The sequence below is a fragment of the Elephas maximus genome, chromosome 8 (genome assembly GCF_024166365.1).
Source record: "Elephas maximus indicus isolate mEleMax1 chromosome 8, mEleMax1 primary haplotype, whole genome shotgun sequence".
Classification (NCBI taxonomy): domain Eukaryota; kingdom Metazoa; phylum Chordata; class Mammalia; order Proboscidea; family Elephantidae; genus Elephas; species Elephas maximus.
Genome location: NC_064826.1, coordinates 11025607 through 11045210, shown reverse-complemented (window position 1 = coordinate 11045210; position 19604 = coordinate 11025607). Strand labels below are relative to the sequence as shown.

Sequence of the window (19604 nt, the reverse complement as noted above, 5' to 3'; positions counted from 1 at the left end):
CCAGGGGCCGACTTGACAGCAGCCAACAACAGCCATTACTTAGGGTTTATCACGTCTGTTTCCACCAGGCACCTCACGGAATCACTTTTACCGAACTGCACTCTGGTATCATCCTTGGCTGGAACCGAAGGCCAATAGGAAAAGAACCCACACAAAGCTCAACACCACGGCTTTCCCGGTGTTCAGCAAAACCCTAGCTCTACAGAGGTGCTCCACAATCCCCCACAGAAGGAAGGAAGGGGGCCAGGAGACAGACCGGACTTTGAGCCCCTATCCCATTGCAACAGGGCAGCTCTGCCGTAATCTCGTTTGCTTATTTAGCATTTCTGGGAACGATTATCTCCTAAAATGTATCTGCTGTTAAAACAGTTTGGAGACCACCGTGCGACTGTATTGACAGAAGGACTATTGTTGAGGATCTTTCAGTAAGTACCGCACACACTGTTCCTTCTATGTGACCCCGTAGGAGACGTTTATCTCAGGCCTCGCTAACAGGAAACAGCTGCACCTCTCCTGAGCGACTGGCGCGGTTTTATCACAGAAGCACAGGGAATCAGGTAACAGACTGTACTTCCCTCTTTGCTTTGGCAGCTGGGCAGCTCAGAGCCAAATTGATGATGCGTGTGCTGGTCTCTGTGTGGAAGCTGGCATGTCCTTGCCTCTACTTCATCTTTGGCTTCATTTTCGTTTCTTGTTTTGTCTTGTCTTTCTCGTCACTCCGGTGTCACTGAATGTGTAAGAACCCCCTCCTCTTTTTCTAATTCTTTGAATTGGAAAAAAAACTCAAACCAGTTGCCATCGTGTTGACCCTGACTCATGGCGACCCCATGTGTGTCACAGTAGAACTGTGCTCCACAGGGTTTTCCAGGGTTGAGTTTTTGGAAGATTGCCAGGCTGTTCTTCCAAGGCACCTCTGGGTGGACTCGAACCTCCAACCTTTCAGGTGGCAGCCAAGCATGTTAATTGTTTGCACCTGAACAAAAGCCACAACAGTGGACTCAAACATACCAACAACCATGATGATGGCACAGCACTGGACAACGTTTTATTCTATCATACATAAGGTCACCATGACTCAGACTCAACTCAACGACAATCAGTGAAAATAATATGAAGCAAAGGAAAGAAGAGACAGATAGAAGCTCTGCTCATCTAACTCCTACCTCCTTTTATTATGTGCCCTCTCTGAGTAAGCCTAGAGCCTTTGGTTCCCGTCCTTCAGTCAGTCTTCTGACGTTTCACCCCCTTTCCTGGCTCAAAGCAGTGGCCTTGGTATGTCTATGTACAAATTCATAGGAAGCTATCTCAAAGTTCCACCGTGTCCCTGACAGTGAGGAGAGAGGGACATGAGACAGAGCCATGTGTTTACAGTATACAAGAACCATTCCTCTACCACGTCCACTCTCCATGGGTAACTAACTATACAGGCTTCAGACATTTTTTTTTCTAATAGTTTTCTTTTTGAGTTAGCCAGTTTAAACAAGCACCTCCCATGAGGAAGAATGGTATTCACCTTTTCCCCATATTGAATCCAATCACCAGACTTGTCTTTCCAATACCAAATCCATTTTGTGGCAAAGACAGACGTGACCGACTTCGTGCAAGATGAGGGGGTGGAGAGACGTCGGATGGGATGGAACTCGCAGCTCATTTCCTGGAAACTGATGTTATGACTCCCTACAGAAAAGCTAAGAGAGAAAAGTTTACAGTTAGCCAAATGCTACGCTGTTCTCTGGTTTCTACAGTCTGGTCTTCCCTAGCGAGAGCACCAAATTAAAATTTCAGAGCTGACAGGAATCTTTGCAATTTTTTCTACAGCTTCAGGTTATTATGCATAGAAAAACATAGTGAGATGAAGTAACTTGCCTAAGCCACATATTTGATGGTATCACAAAATGTACTATTCTCTCAGAAAGTATTCCCAAATCAAGTTGTGCCAGGTGCCTCTCTCACAGACGTAAAGTTGAGTACCCAGAATATAAAATAGAGATTGACTCGATGTTAAAAAGTTACTATGCATCCGTTGCATGTAGAACTCAGAGCTAGTCGGTTTTTTAATTATTTAATGACCGAGCTAACTCCAGGGCTCCTCGGGCTAACCCTAAGACATTCGTTATCAACTGTGACCCGAGACCCCTTCAGCGAGTCTACAAGGTCACAATTACTTTCATAACACTGTTAAGACATTATTTGCCCTTTTCACTTTCTTTCTCTCATGAGTGCACGATGGAATTTCCCAGAGGCTACGTGTTGTGTGATTTCACAATGAATGGAACGCAGCAGCAGATATGAGGACCCAGTTATTTTCTACTAAGCCAAGCGTTAAAGGGATTTACAAAAACATAAAACAATGTCACTTTCTCAGTAATTTTTTTGGTGTGGGAAAATACAGGTATTTTGCAGAAATACATGTTATTCATGTCGACTGGTAATAGGTGGTTTTTTAATGAATTAATAACTGTTTCATTTTTTCTCATCTTTAATTTTTAATACAGTCAATATTGATAGCTATAATCCACATAAATAAAAGCTCTTTGGGGTCCTCGATACATTCTAAGAGCGTAAAGGGCCCTGAGACCAAAAGGTTTGAGAACTGCTGCTCTAAGAAGCACTTCCAGATCTAGGATTCTCAGCCAGGAGCAATTTTGCCTCCCAGGGACATTTGGCAATGTCTGAAGACATTTGTGGTTGTCACAACTGGTGGGAGCGGGAATAGTGTTTACTGGCTTCTAGTGAGTAGAGACCAGGAATGCTGCTAAACAGCCCCCACAACAAAGAATTAAATAAAAAAAAAAAAACCACTGCCATCGAGTTGATTCCAATTCATAGCAACCCCATAGGGTTTCCAAGGAAGTAAATCTCTTTGGAAGCAGGCTACCACATCTTTTTCCCGCACAGCCGCAGGTGGCTTCGAACCGGTGACCTTACGGTTAGCAGTTGAGCAGTTTAACCACTGCACCACCAGGGCTCCTAACAAACAATTACCTGGCCCTTTAAAATATCAATATTGCCGAGGTTGAGAAACCCCGCTCTAGGTTTACCTAGGGAAAAAAATACACCTACAGACAAGACTGGAAGAAAGACCTGGCAATCTACTTCCCAAAGATCACAGCCGTTGAAAGCCCTGTGGAGAACCGTCCTGCTTTGACACACACGGGGCCGCCCTGAGTCAGAATCCACTCGACAGCAACTGGTTTGGCTTGGCTTTTATTGGGTGGCCCCAACAGTTAAGTGCTCAGCTGCTAGCCAAAAGGTTGGTGGTTCAAGTCCTTCCAGAGGCTCCTTGGAAAAATGGCCTGGTGATCTACTTCCGAAAAAATCAGTTATTCAACCAATTGGACAACAGGTTTAGAAATACGGCAATAGCTGACGTCGCCCTCTAGGGGTAGAGTGCAGCAACACAGGACCCCTACCAAAAACTCACTGAATTCACGTATGATGAAAATTATGTAAAGTTTTCCCCAAAGAATTTCCTTATAAGACCAGGATGCATCTTATAACCAGTGCATCGCTGGTAAATATGGTCACATGTGGCACCACCATAGGTGCCATCGAGTCGATTCCAACTCCCTACAGTACAGAGTAGAACTGCCCCATAGGGTTTCTAAGGTGCAGCTAGTGGATTCAAACTGCCAGCCTTCTGGTCAGCAGCCAAGCTCTTAACCAGTACACCAGCAGGACTCCATCCCCATTTTAGCTGTGACAAAAACAAAAAGGTATGTCATTCTCTTGGATACCTCTAGGATAGAGAAAATAGCCAAAATGAAGGTGGAAAATGCTCAAGCATACCACACAGAAGAGGCCCAGGCGGTGCAGTGCTTAAAGCGCTCTGCTGCTCACTGAAAGGTCTGCTGCGCACCCACCAGCTACTCCGGGGGAGAAAAATGTGGCAGTCTGCTTCCGTAAAGACTTACAGCCTTGGAAACCCTATCAGGCAGCTCTACTCTGTCCGGTGGGGTCACTGTGAGTGGGAATCGACTCAATGGCAATGGGTTTGATTCTTTTTTTTTTTTTTTACTACCACACAGAATTCTGCACTAGAATGTGTTAAAATTATGGAATTAATGCAAAGGCCATTCTGCCCTAAATCATTCACAAGTTCTAGGATGAGCTGATAGGAATACAAACCAACCTCTGCATCGTGTGTTTTTCTGCAGGACACACGGACAAACATTAACTGAACAAACAACCGCATCACTGTTTATTTCAGCTGAGTATTTTTTTAAGCAAATATTCCCCAGACCCCTAGTAGCGGCCTGGCTCTGTGCTACTTCAAATCCACCCTGCTTATGTTTCTTCTTCATTAACTCGGCAGAGCATTGGCCATTTTTATCTCTAACATGAATGGAATTCTCGAGGAAAATCATGTTTTCTTTGCCCACAAGCCTAGCACTATGCAATCCTTGGACGATGTCATGGACCTGGCAAGCCAGAGCACAGCCACCCACTTACATGGAGTTGTTTGGGTCACAGTAGGCCTTCTCGATTTTCTCCATGGGCTGAAGGTCAATCCAGGTGTTTGAAAGCAGAATCTGCCACCGGTAGGGCAGGTGGAAATGAACTTTGCTGCACTTTTCTACAAAGACAAAGAGGAAGTCTGAGGGCCCGCTGAGCAGGAGCTCTGACAACGTCAGCCAAGTTCACTGCCGGCCTTCCTCATCGAGGCCTGCTGTTCCCACTCTGCCGCCAAGTACAGTCCCTTTCTGCCTTTGCTCCTGCCAGCCCTGCTCACACGTCCCCATCCAGTATCCAGAGTCCCGGGTGGCACAAATGGTTAACACCCTCAGCTGCTAACTGAAAGGTTGGAGGTTCAAGTCTATCCGGAGGTGCCTCAGGAGAAAGGCCTGGTGAGCTACTTCTGAAAAATCAGCCATTGCCAACCCTATGGAGCACAGTTCCACTCTGACACACATGGGGTCGCCATAAGTCGGGGTCTACTCGACGGCAACTGGTGACTGGTACCCAGCCACCAGGTTCCTTTATCACCCATCACTCTGAATTTTTTTTTTTTTAATCTCTAAAGACAGATAATTTAGAAGCAACTTGAACGTGTCATCCCAGTAAAATCTAGGAGACTCCATCTCAGCAGAGATGCTAGCAATGGAACGACTAAGTCTAAGGAAGCCCAATGCAGTTTAAAACGGAATTGAAGATTCCTTTTATAATAGAGCCTCTTGCGAGGCAGTCCCTAGGCCAGGCATGTCTCATCACCCTCAGTGCCACCCTTGGAAGCAGGTAGATGAGGGAACTAAAGCTCAGGGAAGAAGCTACCGTGGAACCCAGGTCTGCCTGACTCCAAGCCACAGCTCTTCTATGAGACCACCTGCCTGTTACTCAGTTTCTGTTGCATTTTTTCTAGGGGGAGTCTGGGGAGGGAGTACGTTTTCTTTAAAAGTTATCTGAAGGTAATAAAAAAAAAGTTATTAGAAGCTTATGGTATTAAAGACATTTGTTTCAAAGCTGCATAAAAACAGCCTGGGCTAGAGTTGAAGATAAGTATATACAAAGATGTTCATCACAGCATTGTTTATAACAGTAAAAAAAGAAACTGGAAACATAATAGTTAACAGTGGGGATATAGGCAAATACTTAATGGCATATCCACATGATAGTTTATAAACCATTAAAAATGTTTACAAAGAATGTTAAATGACAGAGAAATATTCAGGATATAATTTTTAAAAAACAAGATATAAAACTGTATGCCCTTGTATCCCCAAAATTTTGCAACTAAAAAAATTGAAAAATGGGAAAGAAAAGCACCAAAATGCTAGCAGATTGACTGCATAGTGGGTATATGGGTGATAATAATAATTATTTAATATAAATAATTTTAAAATTATTTTTTTGGTAACTGGTAGAATTTCTACACTTTCAACAATAAAAGTAAACCACAATAATTTATAAATACGTTGTTTAAAAAGGTTAAAGACCTTAAAATGACTTAGGGAATACAGAGTCCTCCTGTTGAGACATGTGGTCAGTTCATCATAGACCATGAAGGTAAGTGGTCCGCAGACCACGCAGATAATGCCAGACACGATGTCACGGCTCAGGATGGAGGGCAAGAGCAGAAAGAGGCACACGGGTGAGGGGACAGCACCGTGGAACACATTTCCACAGGAAGCTGCTGGGAGGGGACAGTGAGCTGGTGACACACAGGACAGGGTAAGGACAACCGCTAAGAGGCCACTGGCCCAGAAGAAAGACTACGTCTAAATCACGTCAAGAAATGAACTTCAAAAATCTGTCTGTTGGGAGAAATAAGGAGAGTCGGGGATAAGAGGAGGAAATGGAACGCACGGCTAATTGCCTCCATGAACAACTACCTCCTCTGACATGAAACCAGAAGACCTGGATGGTGCCCAGCTACCATTACTGAACGTTTTGATCAAATATTCTATAAAGAAATCCTGATCAAAAGCAGGGGAGAAAATGCGGAATAGAATTGCAAATTCTCATGGATTCCAGGCTTTCTGGAGCCATGCAGACTGGATAAACCTCCAAAACTATTGCCCTGAGATAATCTTTAAACCTTAAACCAAAAATATCCCCTGAAGTGTTTTGTAAACCAAACAATAGCTTAGCTTAGTTAGTAAAGAATATCTGCCCTGAGCATTGTGCTTTTTTAAGATCTATCTATATGGTTTTGTGGGTTCTATATGGGATCAAACTGACATCAACTCAAAAGGTTAGATAGGAAGCTTAGGGGGCAGTAAGTTTTAAGGGGGGAGGAACAATTTGGAAAAGGTGGGTGAAAATGGTTGCACAACTTGAAGAATATAATCAATGCCACTGAATCGTACATGTAGAAATTGTTGAATCGGTGTATGTTTTCCTACGTTTATTCTCAATGACAAAAAAAATAAATTATTTTTTAAAAATCTGTCTGTTATTATACTTTGGGTTTTGTTTCATCTGTTTGCTCTTAGTACATGAAAAGATAGTTCCTGACTAAGTAAAATGCTTCACTATGAAGGTTTACAAAAGACTTCAGAGGATATTTTTGGTTTAAGATTTAAAGATTATCTCAGGGCAATAGTTTTACAGGAAGTCTGGAATCGGTGAGAATTTGGAATTCTATTCTTCATTTTCTCCCCCCTTTAATCAGAATTTTTCTATTTCTAACTGGAAAAAAAAAAAGATATAATATTATGCAGTGATGAAGAACACAGGCTGATAGGACAATTTAAGGTCAAAACCCAACGGGACTACTTTTGTACGCCTCCAGTTTCCGTACCAACGGCATCTACCTCCAGGGTTGAGGTGAGGCTTAAAGAAAGCGCACATGCTTGCACGTGGCGTATACTAAATGCTCAGTAACTGTTGGCCGTATTATTATTAATTAAGTTTCTGCTCATGGAAAGTCCTTAGGGTACTCACTATTAGGCTGACAGCCCTTATACAGATAGTCAAGACAGATTTCTTCTGAGCCATCATCTATCTTGGAAGATGTGGTACTGGTGACATTGGATGAGGAATCTACAGAAAAAAAAGGACGTTGTATGTTGATATCAGTGTTTAGACCAAAAACCAAGACAGCTGACCTCGCAACAGGATAGACTATTTGAAGCTGGGACAATGCTCAAGGAAATTCCCGTGATTCATAGGCTGCTCATGAGTGCCTACATAGCCTTTCCATGAAAGGAAACACGTGACAGTGCTATTTACTTCTTAAACCACCCTGGAACTATTCCTCTTCTCAATAAATGTAGCAGCTTATTCCATTGCTTCTCCTGGGCATTCCTTCCCCACCTTCATGTGTCCATCTCCTCAACAATACTACCCCTTAACCAAAACCCTCTAACTCTAAGCCCTAATAACTGCTGGTGAGTGTTCAAGGAGCAACCTCCAGCCACCGCCCCCTGCTGCTGGCTCAAGACATGGCAGCCCACCTTTGCTATAATGACTTACACAGAGCTGAGTCTTGGGTCCTCCTTGTTGTAAATCCAGCGGCAGGGGTCACAGAGATGTGGGCAGAGCTGTGACCACCAATCCCACAGGCTATAGCTCTGTCGCTTGAGGAAGGTGATACTGTTGGCGGACTGCTGACTTGTGCAGGGGCCGTGGCCTCCCCAGGCTTGAGAAAGCCCTGGGTTCTCTGACTCTGACTTTCAGAGGCAAACACATCTTTATCATCTTTGGCTGCCACTCTTAAGCTGGAACTAATGGCACCAGTTTTAGCTCCATCTGTAGTCTTATCTGTCACTTTCACAGAGTCATTCAGCATGTTGGGGACATACTTGGTAGACCAATACGTGTTCGGATAAGTATGACCACTCACAAATACCATGTCTGGATCATCTTCTGCAATTTTGCCAGTGGCTTGTTGATTCCCACGAGAGGTTCCGTTGTCCGGGGTCGTGTGTAACGATTCTTCTCTCTGTCTACTGGCTGTGGTCTTGTAACTTGAAGATCTTGTGGAAGATGGATCTGTGGCCGTTTCATCAACTGTCTTGTTAAAAAAAGAGAAATGTGGGACTTTGTGGTTTCCACTTTCACCCTTGATGTCCACGCAATCTGAGGAAAACAAGCTTGTGATTTTTAGTGGGAAGGTGCCTGGTGGACAATGAGAAAACACACTCTCTCTCCCGGGGCCTTGGCCGTTCACACAGGACGTGGGCTCCTTCTGGTTGGAGGTTGGCATTGAATCAGAAACAGGACGAGTGTTGCCTAGATTCCCATAAAAGAGACCCTCTCGACTGCTGTTCTCTGAAAACCTGTGGTTTGCTTCCATTTGACCGGTTCCTGCAAAACTGGTGGTCTTGGGTGAGACTGGGGAAGGCGGAGAGCTATCCTGACTCCCAAGATGCGTGAATTCGTGGGCGAGATCCTCCACAACCACGTCGTCCGGGGGGGGCCTGCTGCTGGTTATATCAGGACTGGACGTGCAGGACCTTTGGCAAGAGGCATCAGCAGGTGGAAAAAATTCCTGATGGCCCTGAAAAAATCTGTCTCGACTTTTGCTTCTGTCTCTGTATCCCACATCTCGACGATTTGAGGGAGGGGCTAGGAAAAGAAAAACGAAATAATGAAAATTAAAGGTCACATGACTGAGTCTGTGCCACCATTCCTCACCTTAGTGTTTCCAGGTTTGCTATCCAAGTTTTATCACAACTACGTGGTCCATCCACTCACCCAGGAAAAGCCAATGTTGCTGGTACTCTTCCTGCTATTTTCTTCAGTGGGGCTCATTATTTCTAGGAAATACCCACTAAAATTATAAATATTATGAGCTTCACAAAGGTCTTCTGGAACAACCCCCAACTTCATCCTAATGTATTATTTATTAAATTTGCACCGGATTCTGTTTGCAATGTTTTACTTAAGGTTTTTATATCGATGTTAATAAATAAAGTTCATCTATACTTTTCATTTTTATGTGTTTTCATAGTTTAACATCGATACTGTACTTACTTCATTAAAAACATGCTTTTTTAGGCTATTGAGCCATTTAAACAGATTACACGTTCTAGTTTGGAAAAAAGGCCTGGCAATTTGCTTCCGTATAAAGATAGCAGCCAAGAAAACCCTGTGGAGCAGTTCTACTCCATGACACTTGGGGTCACCATGAGTCGGAATCCACTCCATAGCAATGGGTGTGGGGGTTATTTTTGTCACTGATGTTTTTTGTTTTTTAGTTTGGTCTATAAACATCTTGAGGAAGGGTAGTTAATAATGAAGATGGAGGGACCCTGACATTCTCATATACTGTGAAGAACATCAAACCATGGCCTAGGACAAGAGTCAGACCTTGGTTCTTCTCTGGCTTCTCCCCTGAGACTCAGAGGCGACCCTCAAGCCCCAAAACTCTTTGGTGGGGTGTCCACTGTTCCCTCATTTGGATCCATGTGGTGAGTGGATAGAAAACCCCAAAACCCATTGCCGTTGAGCCAATTCCAATTCATAGTGACCCTATACGACAGTAGAACTACCCCATAGGGTTTCCAGGGCTGTAATATGTATGGAAGCAGACTGCCACATTTTCCCCCACAGAGCAGCTGGTGGGTTTAAACAGCTGACCTTTCTGTTAGCAGCTGAGCACTTAATCACTGCACCACCAGGGCCCCTTCAAGTGGATGGAAGGAGGGGGCAAATCAGGGAAAACTTCCCAAGAACCATTTTGATTCTGCCCACATTGTGGTATGAGTGTATCCTATAGTTTAATACTTAAAATACTTAAAAAAAATGAAACTACATTCTGAAGGCCTGACTATTTGAACTCGACATTTTTTCAGATTTTTTCAGGAGTGAATGAGTGTGTGCGTGTGTGAGGTGTGAGGTATACGTGTGAGCGTGGTATGTGTGCTTGTGTGAGGTGTGTGTGTGCGAAATGTGTGTGAGGTGTGCGTGCGAAGTGTGTATGTGGTGTGAGGTGTGTGTGAAGTGTGCATGAGAGGTGTGTGTGTGGAGTGCATGTGAGGTGTGCGTTGTGGTGTGTGTGTGGAGTGCGTGTGAGGTGTGCATGTGGTGTATGTGTGTGAGGTGTGTGCGTGTGTGATGTACGTGTGGTCTGTGTACGGTATTTACAGGTGTGAGATTTGTGTGTGCACACACTCATTCACTCCTCCTAACCTCAGAGAAGGGTGTGGCTCATCAAGCTTATAGAGACTGACTCCCACCGGATCCCTGCTTTGTCTCTTTTGAGTTTCGTCCTGGCCATTAAAGCTTGGGCACTGGGGGGCTAGATGAAGGTATCTGAAAAAAACGTCAAGTTCAAACAGGCAGACCTTCAGAATGTAGTTTCATTTTTTTAATGTGTGTATGGTATGTGTGCTTCTGAGGTGTGTATGGTGTGGTACGTGTGTTGTAAACCCAACCCACTGCCGTCGAGTTGATTCTGATTCATAGCAACCCTGTAGGACAGAGTAGAACTGCCCCACAGAGTTTCCAAAGAGCGCCTGGTGGATTTGAACTACTGACCTTTTGGTTAGCAGCCACAGCAGTTAACCACTATGCCACCAGCGTTACCTATATGTGTTATATGTGTGGTATACGTGCGGGATATGTACGTGAGGTGCGTGTGTACATGTATGTGGTGTGAGTGTATGTGTGATATTTACGTGTGTGAGGTTTCTGTGTCTGTGTGATGTGCATGTATCTGAGGTGTGTATAGTGTGTGTGTGTGGTGTATTTCTGTGGTATGCACACTTGTGAGGTGTATGTGGGGGTGACTGGATGTGTGCGCAGCTCCTGTGGGGAAGGGGAGGAAAAGAGGCCCTTTCTCTCACCTCCCTCTTACACACACGGAAACCCTGGTGGCATAGCGGTTAAGTGTTATAGCTGGTAACTAAGAGGTTGGCAGTTCAAATCTGCCAGGCGCTCCTTGGAAACTCTATGGTGCAGTTCTACTCTGTCCTATAGGGTCGCTATGGGTTGGAATCGACTGGACAGCAGTGGGTTCTCTCACACATACAATGTTATGGGTTGTAAATCCTAACCTCTATGCCTGTGGTTATAACCCATTTGGGGAGGGGTTTTCTTTGTTATGTTAATGGGGCTGTATTTATGTAGGGTGTGTTTAAGGTGAAGCGCTTTTGAGATATAAAGGGGCAGATTAAGCAAGTCCCCCACCTCTCCTGGCCGGCGGGTGCTTCCGGCCCCGGGCGTGCTTGCTGTTGAGAATGTCCTGGATGTTGCGCACCACGTCGACACTGAGCCCGTGCTCCCACATGGCGGCCAGCACCTTCCGGTCCAGCAGGTTGTGGGAGCGCAGGCAGTTGGAGTAACTGCAGTTCCCGCGGGTGAAGTGCTCGCAGATGTGGAGTCTGTCACAGGGCGGCTGCTGGCTGCAGATCTGCTGCCGGCCCTCGCCCTTATAGCTCTTGCATATCTGCAGAAGAAGGAAGGAAGGTGAAGTGCTGTTGGGTGCCTTCGACTTTGATTCTGACTCATGGTGGCTCCATGTGACAGGATAGAAGTGCCCCATGGGGTTTCCTTGGCTGTAGGTGGGGTGCCGCTGGGTGGGTTCAAAGCACCAACCTTCAGGTTACAATCAAGGGCACACCGTTTGTGGCACCGAGAACCTTCTTTCATCTGTAACCTTTACTTAATTGGTATTTTCCTAACCCACCCTCTCTTGAGACTTCATCACACTAAAGCCAAGAATCCCTGCACGTATTATAAACCAAAGAATGTACGTGTGGCCCGATCACAAACTGGCCCCACTTCTAAAGGACTCACCTTGGCTTAAATGACAACATTCCAGAACCTATTCCTTTTTTCCAACTAACGCTCTTAGGGCTTCTTATGAGTGGAGACTGCTCTCTTTCTCAAGTTGAAGTCCGGGGCATCTCCTCTCGAGTGCCAGGCTCCCTTGTGCAGCCACTGGTTTTCTTCCGATTAAAATCTGTTATGATTTCTGTAACTTGACTCCAGAATCTGTCATTTAACACCGCTCACACCAAGTTGTTGAGCAGATCAAATATAACACGTGAAAGTGTTGTGCAAAACATAAAGTGTGATGTAAGTGCTTAAATTGTTAGATGAGGAAGCCCATATCATAAAGGAGTGAGGAACGTGAATTTCAGGCATCTGAAAATTTATGCAAACATTTGTACGTTGTTTCAATAGACTCTGAGCACATCAGATCAACAAGGTTCATCACGAGCTGGGCAGGCAGCAAAGACAAGGATTCAGACTCCAGCAGCAATGACTTCGACACTCACACAGCTTCTAAAACCCGGTTCAAACAGACACACTTGCTACAGAGTCTATGATCTAGATTGCCGACTCTGCTTTGCCAAGAGTAGTCCCTGGACCAGCAGCATCAACACCACCTGAGCACTTGTCAGAAGTGCAAACCTTCAGGTGCCATCCCAAACCTGCAGAGTCAGAACCTGCTGAGGTGGGCTTGTGATGCTGTCGGATCACCTCGCTGTTAAACGTATGCATCTAGAATGCTTTTTACACTGCTGTGTTTTCGTAATGCTTCTAAACACCTATGTATAAGCTGCTAATATGTATACTTCTACAATGCTTTTTACACAGTTGTGATGTTTCATAATGTTTCTAAAATCGTATGTATAAATCACTTATAAGGTGAAGTTAGAAATAGAGAAGCCCTGAACTTAGAAAAAGGAACACATGTATTTCTGTAATGCTCTCTAACCATTAACGGTAAGTTGTTAGTTGTTCAAACATTGGAAACAGATAAAATGTGTCATAAATAACTTTCTGAAATTGGGCTATGCACCTGCAAACACTGTGAGAATGGAATGTAGCATTAATCAAATCTCTGTAAGTTAGCAAAACATAAGTACGTCACTAAGCCATTCCCAGAATTTTTCATTAATTAACTCACCCTTGAAACATATGTCATAAACAAGAACATAAATATGTCATGCCCTAACTCGCAATAATTCAAATTTCTATAAATTAGCAAAGCATAAATATGTCTTAGAACAATGCCCTTAACTGGCCACAAAACACACCAATTATAGTTGAACACGCAGCACACATGGTATATAAACCCTGGATTTCTGCTCATTTTTGGAGAAGACAGAAGCAAAAGGTCCCACTGCCTTTCTGTCTGAAGACCGAGAGCCTGCTGAGATAGAGCTCAAAACAACTGACCTCGGACCCTACCTACGGGAGACCTCCTCCGAGTTCGAGGGGTGGTCAAGTCTTCTCCCGAGACGCTCGTAAAAGGTAAAAGCCTGAAGTCTAAAGATTTGGACTCCAACATTTAAACTAACGTTGTACTTGTCAATTCTGATTCTCTGATGTTAGATGAATGTCTTGAGGTCTTACTTGCGCACCTTGCCATGACCACCTTACAATAAACTAAATGAGTTTGTGCATGACAAACCCGAGCATTTCTTCAGTTATTCTTAAGATTAAACCCTCCAAGACAGGTGGGCCCAGCAGTCCGTGCTCTACCAAGCTCAACGAGACTCTGACGTGGCTCAGGTTGGAGAACCACATTCTCAGAGGAGCTCTCTCCCAAAGGAACATTCAGCAATTTCACAAAGGATGCTTAGGTTAACATTCCTACTCACAGGCTGGTGTTTAAGCAAGAACACTACTGTCCTAATTAGGCCAGGACAGAGGAAAGCATTTCTTCTGGTATTAAGCAGGTATGGTCCCTGGGCGGTACAAATGGTTGTGCTTGACTCCTAGTCTAAAGGTTGGCGGCTCAAACTCACCCAACATGCCTTGGAAGAAAGGCCTAAGGCTCTTCTTTGTGAAGATTACAGCCAAGAAAAGCCTATGGAGCAGTTCTACTGTGTAACACGGGGGGCCACCACGGATGAGTCAGAATTGACTCAACCAGAACTGGTTTGGTTTCGGTTTTTTATATACCAGGAAATCGGGTTTACCCAACACTCTCGGTTCTTACCAGTCAAGGCGAAGTGAAAAAGCATGAATATGTTTAAGTTTTCGGAGGGCAGGGATTGTGTCTGGTCCACTGCCACCTCCATTATATAACATGCCGCTTAGCAGGCACTTTGAAGTATCAGCTGAAGGCACATAAAAACAAACAACAAAGGAAGCAGACCTGAAGACCTGAAGGGGTTGAATGCCTTGTCCAAGATCACACAGGTTGTTAATGGCAGAGTCAAGACTGCTGAGAGACACAAAAAGTACGGGAGCATTCCCTGTGACCTCAAAGGTCCTTGTCCCCACCCCACACCCAGCTGTTCCACCCCTCTCTTACACACATGAGGTCACCATGAGTTGGAACTGACTCTATGAAACTGGTTTGTTTTTTGTTACAACAGCTTGTTGTTATTGCTCAGTGCAGTTGAGTAGATTTTCGACTCATAGCAATCCCGCGTGAGAGCGTAGAACTACCCTACAGGTTTTCCTAGGCTGTAATCTTTACAGGAGCAGATTGTCAGGTCTTTTCTCCTGCAGAGCCATTGGGTGGATTTGAACCGCCAACCTTTCGGTTGGCAGCCAAGTGCTTAACTGTTGCGCCAACAGGGCTCACTTACAACAGCTTAGCCTATACCAAAACGTCATCTTCCAAACCTCTTCTCCAAGTCCACCTCTCCCACAAGGCCACCCGGATGCAGGGCATCAATCAGCCCTTCCACTGTCATATCTTCAGATTCTACTTGCTCACACAGGGTTTCCTGGCAGCCTGGTGGACGAGGCATTCCAGACTCAACTTCTTACAAAACCTCAAATGGGAGGGAAATTGCTGGAATCGCTGAGGTCACTCAGCAGCAGCGTGAACTGCCACCTGGACAGCCCCGGTGCTAACCTTCATCTCTCCTAATGCTGCTCCAGCCTCTCTCCCACACGACACTGTGAGTAACCTTTCCCCTGCTTCCTCACAGAAGACCCATAACTTACCTCAGGCATAAAAAACGGGTCACTTTGGACGAGGAGCACAGCTAATTCCTCTTGGTTAAGTCCAGAAAGCTCATGGTTCTTCAGGACTCTGAAGTTGTCTTCTGAGAGGACCTCGTGAGAATATTTACATAAATTTCTGGAAGAAAACACGGCAGTTGTCAGTGTACCCACTTCACAGAAGAAGAAGAAATCTCCCGTTTAACTTTGTCACGGAAGAGCAAAGCCTATGCCCTTTGATAACTAATACCAGTAGGTCCTGCTTAAAGCACGCAGAGTAAAAAGTTAAATTTATGACACTGACCGATGGGGCGGGATGAATATTTTCCTCACAAATTACACACGTATAAAACTCCTTTAAAATCAGGAAAGGCGGGTATGAGGGTTGTATCCTTTCACCATACTTATTCATTCTGTATGCTAGGCAAATAATTTGAGAAGCCGGACTCTATGAGGAAGCAGACGGCATCAGGATTGGAGGAAGACTCTTAACAATTTGCAATCTGCGGATAACACAACCTTGCTTGCTGAAAGTGAAGCGAACTTGAAGCACTTGAAGACCAAAGACCACAGCCTTCAGCATGAATTACACCTCAACATAAAGAAAATAAAAATCTTCACAACGGGACCAATAAGCAAAGTGTAAACATGCCTAAGTTTTTGGAGGGCAGGGAATGTGTCTGGTCCACTGCCACCTCCATTATGTAACACGCCGCTTAGCAGGCACTTTGAAGTATCAGCTGAAGGAATGTAAAAACAAACAATGATTGCTCATGGAGACACAAAGAATAATTACAATAACATACCTATTGATTGACAGAAATATCAACAGGAAAATAGAATTCCATTTATCAAGCATGTTAATTACTCAAAATTTGTGGAACAATAGTGAAGTACTCAGCTGCTAACGGAGAGACTGTGACCGATGGTTCATACCCAACCAGTGGCCCCACGGGAGAAAGACCGGGCCATGTGCTCCTGTAAAGATTATAGCTCACTGCACAGTGTCTGGGGTCTTAAGAGTTTGCAAGTGGCCACTCAAGGTACAACAATCAGTCTCTAGTCACCCCAAGCAACAGAGGAAACAGAGTCACGAATAAAAGCAGGAAATAGAATTTGTGGCTAATTGCCTCCAAGAACAACTGCCTCCTTTACCAACAGACCAGAAAAATTGTATGGTGCCCAGATACCACTACTGAACACTTCGATTAAAGATTCTATAGGAGAATCCTGATCAAAAGAGGGAGAAGGCAGAACAGAATTTCAAATTCTCATGGAATCCAGATTTTTGGAGCCATGGAGATAATCTTTAGACCTTAAACCAAAAATATCCCCTGAAGTGTACTTAAAATCAAACTTTAGCTTAGCTAGTAAAGAACGTCAGCCTTGAGCATTGTGCTTTTTTAAGATTTTTTTTTATATCAGGAGCCCTGGTGATACAGTGGTTAAGAGCTACGGCTGCTAGCCAAAAGGTCAGCAGTTCAAATCCACCAGCCACTCCTTGGAAACCCTTTGGGGCAGTTGTACTCTGTCCTGTAGGGTTCCTATGAATTGGAATCAACATGACAGCAATGGGTTTTTGGTTTTTATATGGTATCAAATTGTCAAGAGCAACTCAAAAGATTAGATAGGACGTTAAGGGGGCCGTAAGTTTATGTAAATGGGGGAGGAATCACTCAGAAAAGGAAGGTAAGAATAGGTTGCACAAGTCAAAGGCTGTGATCAACGTCACCAAATTATACATGTAGAAGGTGTTGAACTGGTGTATGTTCTGCTGTGAATATTCTCCACACCAACAACAAAAATAAAATACATTACTTAAAAAAAAAAAAAAAAAAAATTACAGCCTAGAATACCCTATGAGGCAGTTCTACTCTATCGCACAGGATCACTATGAGTCAAAATCGATTCAACAGCACCTGACGACAGCAACGTCATGATTCTTCTCCAGCTTTCACACCAATGTACACCTTATTTTGTGTGACTACAAAGGAATGGAACAGCTCTTAATTGTATATTTAAAACAAATCTACAGGGAAAAAAAAACAAAACATGAAAACCCAAGACATTTGTGACTTAAATCAGCACGGTCCAACAGACCTTTCTGCGAAGATGGAAACGTTCTATAATCGGAGGTTTCTGATACGTGAGCCACTAGGCACAGGTGGCTACTGAGCACCTGAAGTATAGTGGGGGAATTTACTTTATTTAACTTTAATTAATTTAAATAGCCACTCTTGACTAGCAGCTACCACACTGGACAGCGAAGACTTCAACAATCGCTATGCAGAGTATGGTGGAAGAACCAGCAGCATCGCCACCCCTCGAAGCTTGTCAGAAATTCAGAATCTCAGGCCCTACCCTGGTCCTACTGAATCAAAACCTACCTTTCAACAACGTCCTCAGGTGAACCCTATTGTTGCTGCTGTTGTTAGTTGCCGTGCAGTGAATTTTGACTCATGACGACCCCATGTGTGTGCACAGGGGTGTTCAAGGCTATGACTTTTTGGAAGCAGATAGCCAGGCCTGTCTTCTGAGGCAACTCTGGGTGGGCTCAAACTGCCAACCGTTTGGCTTGTAGTCGCGAGCTTAGCCTTTTGTGCCACCCAGGGACCTCTAGGTATGAAACTGACATATGCTTTTGTTAATTTGCACTTTATCAGAGGACTGGAATGTTATCAATTATTGGCTTGATGTTTATGCTTCCCTTTATATCCTTTGTTGAATCGAGAACAGGTGCCGACCTCTTTATATGTTTTCGAATATGCACCTTTACCAGCCTCGTTTAGTTCAAATAGTATTGCCTTTTTTTTTTTTTCCTTTTTATCAAGGATTTATTGAGATGGTTGTTGCTGAGTTTTTAATATGCTTAGGTTTTTCCAACTCACCATTCATAATTTAGCCTGCTGTTTAAATACTCACCAAATTAATTCAACTCCACAGCTGGATAATCATAATATAGCCTTTTGTTTCATGTATAAAGGAGATACTTTCTATTTTAGTTCTTTGAAACACCTGGAGATTATTACAATACACAGGGTCAGAGAGGGACCTCAGTATCTCATACAAAGTTTTCTCAATAACATCTATTAAATATGATTTCTTATTATTTTGTTATCCTGGACTATTGTATGTTAACTTTTAACAAGTTCAGAGCTACTGGAATCCCTACAAGGAGACCTGGTGGTGCAGTGGTTAAAGCACTCAGCTGCGAACCAAAAGGTTGGCAGTTCAAACCCACCAGCTGCTCCTGGGAAGAAAGATGTGGCAGTCTGCTTCCATAGAGATTTACAGCCTTGGAAACCCTGCGGCGGCGCAGCTCTACTGTCCCACAGGGTTGCTGTGAGTAGGAATTGACTTGGCTGACAATAGCTTTGGTTTCGGTTCTGGAATCCCTACTGTGTTTTATCAATCTGCTGTTCTGCTTTGAATCCAATGCCGTATAATTTAAAAGTCACTTGCATCACATTTTGCATATTAACAGAATACCATATCAAGGGCTCGATCCTTTGCAAAAGACTCTTTAGCAGGCTTAGCTGTTGCTGACTTGTTTAGTCACTGCCCAGTCAGCTCTGACTCACGGCTGCCAAAGTGTGCAGGGCAGAACTGCACTCTAATCGGTTTTTGAGGCTGTGACGTTTTTCCGAGGTGCCCCTGCGTGGGTTCAAACCACTAACCTTTCAACCGTTTTCGCCACCCAGGTCATTGCTTAACTATTAGTTCCTCTATGTAAGTTTTGGAGCCCTGGTGGCACACTGGTTAAGAGCTTGGCTGCTAACCAAAAGAGAAAAGGTCAACAGTTTGAATCCACCCGCCACTCTTTGGAAACCGTATGATGAGGCAGCTCTACTCTGCCCTGTAGAGTTGCTATGAGTTGGCATCGACTTGATGGTAATGGGTTTGAATTTATATATAAGTGTGTGTGTTATCAGACTTTTGTCAATTTCCATAAAATATCATATTGAGGACTTGTATTAATTCTATGAATTAGATTGGCTGTTAGGGATGTCATCTTAAATACATAAAATCTTCTGATTCTGCAGCAGAAACTAGCTCTCCATTTATTCAAGTCTTGTCCTATCTTTCCTATTAAGATTTAAATGTTTACCTTTAATACTCTCTTTCGTTTTCTAAAGATTAAATATTATCTCTTGCCACTATTGTTTTTTAGTTGTTTTGTCATTGGTAAACAGAAAGGCAAAATGACTTTGCAAAATTATTCTATTTAAATTGATAGTTTTTTTTTTTTTTAATGTAAACGTCTAGAGTTAATTTTTAAAAAGTCATTTATTCCGATGCTGCCA

At 43.8% G+C, this 19604-nt stretch overlaps 1 protein-coding gene across 2 annotated transcripts in view; it reads right to left on the bottom strand.

Moving 5' to 3' along the window:
• The window catches only part of ZC3HAV1 (zinc finger CCCH-type containing, antiviral 1), a 56939-nt gene that overhangs the window by 24809 nt on the left and 12526 nt on the right, over positions 1-19604 (bottom strand). For both annotated transcript variants that reach the window (XM_049893443.1, XM_049893444.1), the window contains exons 2-7: positions 15304-15439; positions 11575-11833; positions 7915-9009; positions 7384-7482; positions 4453-4576; positions 1514-1688 (exon numbers count right to left, since the gene is read on the bottom strand). In XM_049893443.1, coding sequence (XP_049749400.1) covers positions 1514-1688; positions 4453-4576; positions 7384-7482; positions 7915-9009; positions 11575-11833; positions 15304-15439 — 1888 coding nt within the window. The remainder of the gene's footprint in view (positions 1-1513; positions 1689-4452; positions 4577-7383; positions 7483-7914; positions 9010-11574; positions 11834-15303; positions 15440-19604) is intronic.